The sequence below is a fragment of the Dermacentor silvarum genome, chromosome 1, assembly GCF_013339745.2.
Source record: "Dermacentor silvarum isolate Dsil-2018 chromosome 1, BIME_Dsil_1.4, whole genome shotgun sequence".
Classification (NCBI taxonomy): domain Eukaryota; kingdom Metazoa; phylum Arthropoda; class Arachnida; order Ixodida; family Ixodidae; genus Dermacentor; species Dermacentor silvarum.
In genome coordinates, this window is record NC_051154.1 from 101,766,269 (window position 1) to 101,778,315 (window position 12,047).

General features: G+C 46.3%; 2 protein-coding genes across 4 annotated transcripts in view; one reads left to right on the plus strand and one right to left on the minus strand.

Annotated features, from left to right (window-relative positions):
* Positions 1–286: 286 nt before the first annotated feature.
* On the minus strand, positions 287–10,312 carry LOC119433881 (zinc finger protein 91-like). Of its 2 annotated transcripts, none has more exons than XM_037701167.2 (4): positions 9,835–10,312; positions 8,834–8,884; positions 8,723–8,775; positions 287–8,543 (listed from the first exon to the last, which is right to left on the minus strand). In XM_037701167.2, exon 4 carries the CDS (start codon positions 8,267–8,269, stop codon positions 2,699–2,701), a length of 5,571 nt encoding a protein of 1,856 aa, XP_037557095.1. In that variant the 5' UTR covers positions 8,270–8,543; positions 8,723–8,775; positions 8,834–8,884; positions 9,835–10,312; the 3' UTR covers positions 287–2,698. The 2 variants fall into 2 exon arrangements, with proteins under 2 accessions (XP_037557095.1, XP_049527685.1); XM_049671728.1 differs by having other exon boundaries at positions 8,631–8,775.
* LOC119433902 (queuosine salvage protein-like) overlaps positions 9,466–12,047 on the plus strand; it is a 62,522-nt gene continuing 59,940 nt past the window's right edge. The window contains exon 1 of one of the 2 annotated variants that reach the window (XR_007468175.1): positions 9,466–9,732. Coding sequence is in view for 1 of the 2 variants with exons in the window: in XM_049671737.1 (XP_049527694.1) it covers positions 9,622–9,732 (111 nt within the window). In the remaining variant the exon portion in view is untranslated. The remainder of the gene's footprint in view (positions 9,733–12,047) is intronic. The other variant, XM_049671737.1, reaches the window with a different exon arrangement.

Here is a 12,047-nt window from a genome sequence, read left to right on the forward strand (position 1 = left end):
AAGAATACAAAAAAGAAAAAAATGTTTTCAACCTTCTCTCGAATTAAATGAGATATCACACTATGCAGTGCCTTTCACTATCGAAAGCACAGAATGTAATGGCAGACACATGTAGCTTTCTTACTGACCATTTGCCACTGCAAGTAGGAGCAATGGCAATGCCAGTGACTGGCAAGTGGTTGCACCAGCAAGTTTTCTCTACAGTCTGGGACCCAAATAAAACGAGACAGTGCATGCCCTCTGCAGGTCACTGAAAAACCAAGCAATAGTCTTGTGCACAGAAAAGTATAAAGCAAGAAGTTGGATGTCTTTATTGTCGATGGCCAAGCACAATTAAAGTCCTCTCTCTACAGGCTTTTTGGTCTCCACAAACGATTTGGTTGAACTAGCTTTTACAAAATATTGAACCTCTCGAAAGTGGCATAGTACCTTCACTACCCACTTAATCCACGATGTTCGGGAGCAATTCAATATTACAATCGACCTGAGCTTGTGACAATAATTTTTCAAGCAATTATGCTGCTCTTTTCAGTATATTTTTTTTTCACGCAAACTAGATGCAGATCACACAATGTAAGGAACCTGTAGCTGCAACAAATAAATGGTCCATGTGTTTCCCCCACCCCAAGACATGCCAACACACACATGTATACATTTCAACTCGCTGTCTTGACATGGCTATACACACAGCGCATGAATGATGCGTGAACCTGTAACAACTCAAAGACGAGCAGCTACCACGGCCAACAGTTCTGCACAACAGTAGTGATAAATACAAAAAAAAGTGGGAGAGGACACAAGAAAATGTTGGACACATTGGGTAAAAACCACACATTCAATTGTACACTGTGCACCAACATGTGCACTTTGACATACCCACAACCACAAGTCTTATGCGATAGTCCAGTTACTACACTTGACTAGGGGAGAAAAAAAAAAAAGCTTGCAAGCTCAAGGGACTGAAGACCACAGTCATATAGTGAACTCTCTTGCTACTACTGCTCCATCATTTTTACAGCATAGCACAATTTTAGAAGCTTAATTACAGAAATAAAGAACCATACAATGCAGCTTCTTCAAAAATGCGACTTGCAACACATACTGGTTAATAAAAGTAGACCATGTAGAACACAACAGTTATCCAAGTAATCACTATGCGGTGCACAATTATGTAAACGCAACAAAGCATAAAAATGTATATAAAAGGGCACAATAATGGTCTATAAATACAAAAATGCAAGTAGCATTGTACACTATTCAGCACAACTGCTAAAAAAAATTCTGCAGTAGGTTTTCTTCATATATATTTATATGTATATATATATATAAAAAGGCCTTAGGTGTTTCCATTAAATGGGTAAGAAAAACATGTCACTGCCATAACCAAATGACAGCACAACTGACATTGATTCCACAACACTGTGCAGCCAGAAGTGATCCCACTAACTACACTGACAAATGTAAAGGGGACCAGTGCACATAAGAGCAAATCAAACAATAAAAAGTCTGTACATTTGGGGGGGGGGGGGGGGGGGGGAAGAATCACTAACAAGAAATAAAGTAACTCACTTGAGGAAACAATAACTGGACTTTCACTTAAAAAAGCATAGCAAAATACTGTGACATGAAATGTTTACAGTAGTACCATTTTTACAGCAACATCACACTGCCACATCGAGCATGCCTGAAACACTGTCAACATCTGAAGCACCTTTGTCACTGTGCTCAGGAGAAAGTTCCCAAGTCGCAGCACCCTGGGGCTATATTCTGAAAGCATCCACTTCGACGATACTATCACCTTGGCCAACAGCACGTGCCGATTGGCTGGTTGAGCACGGCATCATCCAATTTTGCTCAACCAGCCAATCAGTGCACGCCTGACGATGATATTGTCGCCGAGGCAATACTATCTCCGAAGTGGACTGTTTCAGAATATGGCCCCTGCACTGCTACATCAGTTAGCCCATCACCTTGGTCAGGCTCCGGAACTAGGATGCTATGCTGAAGCAGAGTAGGTGACTGCATTTCAAATACGTCCTGTGGTACAAGCACAGTGTCATCACCAGAATCTGTTTTATAGGTAGGCAGTGATGAACCAATTTCAATTTCCACTACGTCATCTGGCACTAGGCAAGTGGCGGCATCGGCATCCAACCGAAGTTTATCAATTTCATCAGCTTCTAGTCCTTCCCGGCAGCCATGTCCTGGACTAAGCTCCATCTCATCGGCTTCTGATCCTTCCCTTACTTCCTGAAAGCTACTTTCTTTATTTGTGGCATCCAAGCTTGGCAGATCAGACAGTAACTGAGCCGATTCCCTATCTTCTGTCCTGCTATCTTCTCCAGCCACACAGAAGTTATCTTTATGGGCATTTAAGCTGACATCTTGACAGTGGCTCAATGACATACAACTTTGCTTAGAGTTTTGCACAGCACTGGGTCCTGGGAAATCATCACATTCACTTTGCGTTTCACATGGGCTGTGCCCCTCGGGCTGTATATTGTACCTTGCACCTTCAAAATCACACTCATCCAGCTCCAGATTAATGGGCGAATTTGACAGGACAGATTCCCCTGGACTAATGCATGGATGACCACTAGCAGCTTCTACGACTGTACTGTCTTGCAAATCAGAAATATTAGAGGAGCAACTAGTTCTGCTAATTTCAAGTTTATTTACGTCGCAGGAAATGTTTCTATCAGGAGGATATGTCCATTTTTAACACCTGTTTCAGGCATTCATCAGTAACAGCAGCTGAGGCTTCTGAATCATCTAGGACATCTGTTGTTGCAAGCTCACTGTTCTGCTCTATACTATGCAGTAATGTGTCCTTACATTCTGAAGCCACTTCACTTTCACCTGCTTCACTTATATCCAAAAACTCATTGTGGTCACAATGCTTAACAGAAGCCTTCAGCAATGAGTCTGTGTCAGCAACAAGTGCTCTACGGTCAGCAGAATCCTCCTCAGTAGTTTCACATTCCACCTCATCAGCAATGTCCGGATCCTCATCCATTGCTTCACAGTACACATCCTTTTCATCTTCCATGTCTTCATACTCCATGGCGTCAGGATTGCAAATACGATTAAAGAGATCCTGCGCACTTTCTCCATCTTCCTTGCATTCAGTTTCGCTTTCACTCTTGTGCTCTGTATGTGCAACTTCAGCTTCTTCCATTTCATTCAGTTGTTTCGTGCCATCCAAGACAACAATGTTCACTACTTGTGTCTTACAACCTGGAGGCATGTCTTCTTTTGAATCATTGAGCACAACAACACTGCTCACTAAGTCCTCAAGCGTTTCCTTGCTTGCCAAAACTACATCATCTAGCTCTTGCTTCACAGGTACCATGAGTGGAGGCTCAAGATCTTTATTATTCAAGCGTAGTTCAGGAGAGCTGGACACTGTTGAAGACGAACTTGATGTAGAGGATGTTGGTGTTGATGAAGTGGGGCTCGATGGTGTTGCATCATCTTCACCAGCATCATCACATTCATCAAGTTTCGGGCAATAATTATCATCTCCATCATCCCGAAACAGCAATGTCCTGGTGCCATCACTGGCCGTACTCCAAATCTCCAATGAATCGCATTTCATGTATGCCTGTGGCTTGTAGTGGCGCATTGGCTGAAAATGACACCTTGCATGGTCTCGTAGAGTCGACATATGCACAGAACGGTAATCACAGAAGGTACAGCACAGTCCCTCTGAAGTGCTGTGGCGCTGAAGGTGATTCACAACAGTCTCATGTCGGTGGAATGCATATGGGCATCGGCTGCAGATGTAAACACGTTTTTCCTCAACAGCTGCTGGTGCAGGAGCAGCTGCTGCACTGTCTGATGGAGACGCAGCAGGACTGGGCTCAGCCCCTTTCTCAGATGGCTGAGGTGTGCTTGTAACCACAGGTGGTGTGGGAGACTTTGCTCTTGTGTTCTCGGACTCGGGCACAAGAACTTCATGAAGCTTGCGATGCTTAACAAGGTTTGCTGCAAACTTGACTGAATAGTCACAGTGTGAACAACGAAATCGTTCATTGCGTCCATGGAGGGTAAGGTGACTTTCAAAGCGATTGTACTTTGAAAATGATGCAGGGCACTTGTCACATCGGAACATTTTGGGAGGCTGTTTCTGCTTCAGTGCACCTCTGTAGTGAAGGTGTGTGTGTGCACTCACATTAGCTGCACTGTTGGCAGCATAGTTGCAGAAGTGGCAGGCATACACACCTGGGCTACCATGCAGACTAATGTGGTACTCAAGTGTAGTAGCCTTCTGAAAGGCTGCAGGGCAACGAGTGCATCGGTGCAGTTGGACTCCCAAGCCCTGAGAGCCAGCATCCACAAAGGCACGCGTCTCGGCCTTCTCCAGAAGTAACATTTGATCAGCAGCGACTGCAGCCGGAGCAGCTGGGGCCTCAGGCTGGATATGCTGACTGCGATCTTGGTTACGAATCTCAGCCAACGTAAAGCCGTTCTGGCGTTCAGCGTATTCTGGTGTGTGGACAAGAAGGTGCTTGTGCAGATGAGGCTTGTGTCTGGCTCTGTAATCACATAAGTGGCACGGATAGAGATGAGCAGAGTTATGGTACGTCCTGTGTGTGTCCAAGTCCGTGTGGCTCTTGAACATGGCAGGACACTTGTCACAAAAGTAGCTAAATATCTTTTTGCGTGGTGGCACTTTCAACCTGTCCTTCATTGCAGTGAACTCTGACCTTTGCACTGCTGTAGCTGCTGCCTCTGGAGCAGACTTTTTGGCAACAGCTGGCCTGGGAGGCAGTGCATTAAGGTTTTCACAAAATGTCTTCATTCTGTTCAAGTCCAAGGATGGGTTGTCCGCTTTGTGCAGCTTCATATGGCTGGCGAGAACTCCAGTGTTGTTGCATCGGTAGCTGCAAAGAACACACTGGAATTTCGCTCCCTTCGATGCAGTGTGCATACGTTCATGAATCTTCACATTAGCCCTGCGCTTGTTGGTCAGAGGACAGAACCGACACTTGAACATGCGGCGTGCAGTGCCATTCACCATTGTTGTCATTGCTTGGATGCCACCGCTGTATGACGCTCCATCCAATATCGTTCCATCTGCAGATTTGTGTATCTTTTGGTGCTGGGCCATTAGGTGGCTGTGGGTTGACCAGTAATTGCAGTGAGTGCATTTATGGGGAGCATTCTTGTTGGGCCGATGAAACTGCTTGTGGTACAGGTACTGAGTTTTGTTATCAGATGTGTATGGACAATGCTCGCATGCATGTTTCTTCATATCCGTCTTCACAGGTGAACGAGGAAGTGCTTCCGTGGCTGGCTTCTGCTCTGCAGTATGAAGTTTCATGTGACGTGACAAAGTCTTCTTGACATTGGCATAGTACGGGCAGTGTTTGCATTTGAAAACGGCCCCTTCTCTCGGCACATGCTGTTTCATATGGAACTCCATGTGGCACACCTTAGAGCATCGGTAAGGGCACATGGTGCACTTTATATTCTTTTGTTCTGCACTTTGTGGTGCAGGCGGTGCAGCAGGCTCTTCTTCTTCTTTTAAACGAAATGTGATACCTTCCTCCACAAAAGAAACCTTGCTTTCGATGTCTTTTGGGCCTGTTTTATGCCGATGCTTCACGTGCATCAGAACAATGTGGTACCACTTTGAAACGAAGCCACAAAGGCGGCAACGATAAGGTTTTACTGATGTATGGGTGCCTAAATGGGCAATAACCACTTTGCGATCAGTGTGACTAAAGCTGCAGTGGCCACAACATAAGAGCTGTTGGTGTCCACTAATTTCAGGTAGCGGGCTAACCAAGTCATCCTGGTAATCTTGGTCACCGTACAGTATGTCAGGTGTTACTACAATGTTCTCTGTTTCATCAGGGCGGATCAGTTGCACTTCCTCTGAACTAGAACTAGGCTTGGGAGATGGCGTAGACTGAAGTACTTTATCACCTTTTGATGATTCTTCTACATTCACAAGATGAACCTTGTACTTTGCATAATTTTTAAATCCAGTTTCATCCATGACCACCAATTCAGCCTTCTTGTGCTTGAAGTCATTTGCAGACTTTGATTTGATGTGCTTATTGACATCCCATTGCCAGTTAGAGCGATAGTTGCAAGCTGAGCACATGAATGGTCTCTTGTTGAGGTGCTGTATCATGTGCACATGAAATCGTGAGGCTGTGCGAGTCAGAAATGAACACTGGGGACACTTGTACTTCTGGACAATCCTGGGCACTCCTGAAGCAGTCTGGTATGAACACTGACCTTCGAGAGGCTTTCCAACAAACTTTCCAGTCATAGCTCCGCTGTCCTTGCTGCCAGATGCTTCTGCACCCTTTGAGTCGTAATCATGGTCAGCATTTTTAGGCTGAGACAGCAAAAATCGCAATACATGGCTGGACTTAGCTTGTTCTACATCTCCACTAGGGCTACCGTCAGCTCCTCCAGTATTCTCCTTGTGCATACGGAAAACATGGCGTGTCATGTCACCTTTCCAACGACTTGTGTAAGAACAGTAGGTGCACTTGAAGGGTTTTAAGTTTCCGTGGACCAACTCGTGCTTTCTCAGTTCTGAAATCCATCGCGTGGTATAGCCACAACGTTGGCAGGTGTGCATAGGCTGTTTGCTCTTTATAGAGATGTCAAGGGCTTGAGTAGAACCTGAATAGCTAGCTCGAGCTGATGAATCATCAGTCTTTCCCAATTCTATGATGATGGGTGCACTTGTTGTACCAGAATTGGTGTCAGTGCTGTTCTTTTCAGATGGTTCTTCCTGGTGGTCAAGCATTACATGCTGCTCAAGGTGGTCAAGTTGGTCAAAGCGAATGTGACAAAGAGGACAGCCATGTTTCTTATTCATTTTAAAATGAGTTGCCTCATGTCTTTTGAGCTCAGATGGCCACAAGACTTGCTGAGGACAGTATCGACACTTCCGCATTGCCCCATCATTTGTCTCCACAACAGCAGTCTCGCCAGATCGCTTCAGAGTCATTCTGAGCGGTGGTGGCAAAGCAGAGTCTTCTCCAGCATCTTCATCAATCATGAGCCTGTCATCATCATCATCTACATTTTCATGTTCGCTATTTTCTCCTTCACTAGCTGAAGTATCTTTCAAAAGTTCATTATGATGATGCAAGCAATGGGCAGTGAGGCTTTTACGAGACATAGTCATAAAGCCACATTTGTTGCAACGAAACTCGCCATCTGAAGTGTGGTACTTGAGGTGTCTGTCCATGTTCCATTTGTAGCAAGTCTGAAAGTTGCAGAACTGGCATTTGATCTTCGGCAAACTGTGAAAACGCAAATGGCGAGTATAACGACCTTTCTCATGACACACATAGCCACACTGCTGGCAACGGTAGAACCGCCGTTTTAGATGCACTGTCTTTTCATGTTCTTCCACATGAACTTTGCTCCTGGCATGGAAGTTGCAGCTGCTGCACTTGAAGAGCTTCTCTTGAATGTGCACCCTGGCTTCAGTTGAGGGAGCTTGCGATGCTGCTGGTGACACCGTCTTGACAAAACGTCTCTGATTTTCACTGTTCATTTCTTCCTTGTGGACAATATTGCAATGTCTCTGAAGTTTCTGTGGCTGTTTAGATGCATACTCGCAAAAAGGGCAGTCATGGATGCTTATTCGATCTCCATGGACATCTCTCCTATGGCTGAGAAACTCTCGCGGCCATTTGGTTATCAAATCACATTCAGGACATGTGTAGGTTCGCCTCCCGGTCCGCCCCTTTTTGCTGGATGCAGGCGGAGAACTCTCACGTGGTCTCTTCCTCGACTGTCCAACACCTTCACTCTGCTCTTCGGACACACCATTTTCTGAGTGGGCTTCATCCGCGACGTCACCAGTAACCACCTCCGGCAAAAAGTTCTTCTCAGGTACTTGTTCTACTGCTGCATGGGCATTTTCTTCATCCCCTACATTCACTTTAGCAGCATACTTGGCATACCGTATTCTCTTAGCTTCTAGCTTCCTCAGAAGCACATCCAAAAACTGTGGGTGTTCATTTGAAGTATGTGCTACAAGCTCATCTTGGTTGTCACACAACTGGCCACACATCTCACATACATTGGCACTATTCAGCTTGTGAATGCTTCGCCTGTGCCTGTAAAAGTTGGCCTGGTAGCGAGTAACAAATGCGCACAGGCTGCACCGATAAACACGGGTGCTATGGTTTAAGGCTACATGATTGGCCAGGTGCTTTCTGTTCTTGCCAACAAATGCACAGCTCTCACATCTGTAATTAGGCATGGCGAGAAATCCAGGCTTCATTTTGTTGGCTGTCCTATCTCCAACCACAGCAATATAGGATAATGCGGTCAACTTCACTGTTGGCGTAGCCAGGCTTGCACTTGACACAACAGCCACCAATACAAGTCCTTCTATAGTTAACCACAGCAATATAGGACAACGCGGTCAACTTCACTGTTGGCGTAGCCAGGCTTGCACTTAACACAACAGCCACCAATACAAGTCCTTGTATAGTTAACCACAGCAATATAGGACAATGCAGTCAATTTCACTGTTGGCGTAGCCAGGCTTGCACCTAACAGCCACCAATACAAATCCTTATACAGCACAGCAATATAGGACAATGCGGTCAACTTCACTGTTGGCGTAGCCAGGCTTGCACTTGACACAACAGCCACCAATACAAGTCCTTGTATAGCACAGCAATATAGGACAATGCGGTCAACTTCACTGTTGGCGTAGCCAGGCTTGCACTTAACACAACAGCCACCAATACAAGTCCTTGTATAGTTGAGTTCTTGACATGCCTGGAATAACATTAGCCATGTCAGATACATGCTAATTACATGTAATATAGAGACTTACAAGTGATCAGCTCAAGATAAGCTCCATGGTCCAGCTAGCCTTGAAGATGCACTGAAAGACACACACACAAAAAAAAAAAAAGCAAGAAGGGAACATTAGAAATTATGAAGCACAACCTTAACTACTTGAAAATAGTCACATGACAACTGCAAGGAAAGACAACACTACCCACAACTCGCGCTACCCTATTTCAAGCCACAAGGTAAGAAATATAAAATGTGAAGAAATGCAAAATATTCGTATCAGAGTATGAACCCACTCATTAAGCACCACAATTCAGCGGGCAATGGCCGTACGGTGCGGCCTGCTAGGCAGCGAATGAGCCTATTGATCTCCGCGATGTGGTCATGGACGCACGCTTCTTGGACCATACAGACACGGACAGACGACAACGCGCACGCGGTGGGGTCACTCCGTACTGAGCTGTCCCTCGCGGAATGAAAGCTGAATTGCTCCGTCCCACTTCCGCACACGTTTCCCGCATCGAAGACTTATTATTGAGGTGAAGCAAACACGCTTCTCGTGTCCAGCGTTGTCTATGCAAGCGCCTGCTGCAGCAAAGAGCTACCCGGCGGATCGCCATCGCCGGGAGCGACAGCGAAAAAATACAAAACAAAGCAAAACAAGCTGCGTGCACAGTGTTGCCCACCACGGCGTTAGGCTGCTCTTGCAGATGCACGAAGGCGGATTTCCAGCTTCAAAGTGTCCGCGCACACACGTTCTCGCTTCGATTACAACGCGCAATGCTTCGACTACGGATACACAAGTAACATCAACACGTCTACAGCATGAGATGCGGCCAAACTGCACGTCGGTGTCACTCGGCGGCCCTCCCAACATGGTTCCTCTTCCAACGCGAAGATCGGACGCAATCAGACGTCCTCTGGTACGCTGAACCGGTGGGTACCACGGCTACGCGCTGATGCGGACAGACATTTGTTATGCAATAGCTCTGATTTGGCGTTCTGAACTGTGCGCTAGTAATTACGAAGACCGCTTACCTGCACGGCTGCGACTTCGATGGGAGCAGCAGCGAGTCTCTTTGTAGCGGGGCAGACAAGGCTGGGGCGCCATGTTGGCCTTTGCCAACACTGCAAGAGCCCTCGGCACCTCTCGCATGGCCTAAGCGATCTTGTTTTGTTCCTTAAGCCAGTCGCAAGGCGTACATTCTTGATGCCGAGCAGGCGAAACTGTGATAGATTCGTCGGGTTCGCTGGCCGCCGTCCATTCGAGGATACGGTGAGGGCCCGACCGCACTCCGCTCCGTGCGCTGCCGATCTGCTAGTCCGTCTGTAGCTCTGGCAGGATCACGTGATGCTTCTCCTGGTCAGCCCTGCTGCTGCTCCGCGTGTGGCTCTGCCAGACGTGGGCCATGTGGGGCTCTCCTCTCGTCTCGATGTCCTCGCGTTAATGTCGCTTGTTCTGACGCGCGTTCTCCCGTGTTTTCATCAGTGGTCAATATTCGCTGGCCTGTATATATCGGCGTTGACCCTGGGTGGCGTAGTCGCGCACTGCTGATGCCTCAGAGGACCGTCAAGACAGTCACTATCATTGACGTAGTCCATGCCACCGACTGTACGGTTGCTGCGTGAAGGACTTCTAAAGAGGGCGAAATCGGTTATGCACATTAATAATGTTTGCATGTTTGTAAACATGCAAATTTGCGCTGCGACAGGCATGTGTTGCCTATAATCTGGCCAGCCAGAGTCACTTTTACTGCATGGTTACTTGCATGCACGACGTCATTGTAAATGATCACTTGTGGCAAGTTTATGGTAGATATTAAGTGGTGATATGCTATTGATTCCTTTATTCTGTGCATAGTTTGCGGTCTCAGTGCCGTTAATACTGCGAGCATTTAATGTCAAGGTGTCTATTATGAATAATATATATGCGTTTAAAATCTTTCCCGACGGAGTTTGTAAGGTATTTAATGTTTATTCTTTTTTTTTTTCGTTGTGATTGTTTGTAGAGACAAAATATGATGCAATGTCGCAGCCTTTCGTCCGAAACAACGCTGTAGTAGGAGAGAAGATTGGGTTTTCTGTTGTGGCAGTGGTACGTCATTGTTGATGTCGTGACCTGCATCTTGTCGGCGCACACGTCATATTTGGGAGCTTATTAAATATACACCGTAACGTGCAATTAAGCTGGCTACAGTTGCATCATGCAGTTGAACAAAGTTCAATATGCGACTACAGTTCGATATAAGTAATTACGGTCGTTGCAGCTGGTACGTTTTGATTACACATAATGCGAAGGGAATGGAAATCACTGAACAGAAATATTTAACATCACTTGGTTTAACTTTTGCCATTACGTTGCCGTGGCCCTCACGTAACTTGTTAAGTTCCTGCATAGTACACGAAGGCTGGTGGATTACAAGACGATATGCATAAATTTTTGTTTTCTGCAGTGCGTGTCCTTGCTGTGGCTCTACTTTATCGATCATCACAATTGACTACTACTTCGCACCTTTGCGACGGAAACTTTGCAGTTTATACTGTAGCTTAGGCTTTTACCACTTTGTGGCAACGGCTGACTAATTCTGGATCCGTCAGTCGTGATGGGCTCCGGATTAAGAGAGACCATCTGGAGCGGCACATTCGTCGCCAGAGCGGTTTTTTTTTTGTTTTTTTTTTTTTTGTTTTTGTTTTTTTTTCCCCCTCTGCAGAAGACCGGGACCTGGAATGGATAATTCCGTAGTGGGAGCGTTTAGCTTCGCGCTCATGTAGCGTTAAAGTGGCATCCTTCACGCATCGGTCAAAACTTGTCCGTCGTGTCCCTCCTAGAAACCCTAGTTTTCCTCCGTCAACCGCATGCATAGCAGCATACCCAGTGCTTAGCAGCCGTTTATTTTCAGCTCTGCGGCTCTCGCTTCTCCTGCCCCTGTGGGGGAAGGGCGCCAAGAAACTTGGTCGTCGTTATTTGTTCGCTGTGGTATCTACCTTCTAAGAGTGTGCGCGGGCCGCTGTAGCGTTTACTTCGTAGTTTCACGACCGCTTGACAAAATCCTGTCGCCCCTTATTTTTAATGAATATGTCTGACGTTACCTGCACGTTTGTACGCAACAACGGTGTATGTTGAACGTGTGCTAATCGAGAGGTTTGCGCTTTCTGCTACATGTTCTTATGCTGGTCGTGGATGATGACCGTGGTGGGCGCGGTTTAAAGCTCCTCGGTGAGCGCGTCTCCGGGCGGGCGGAAAACTACGG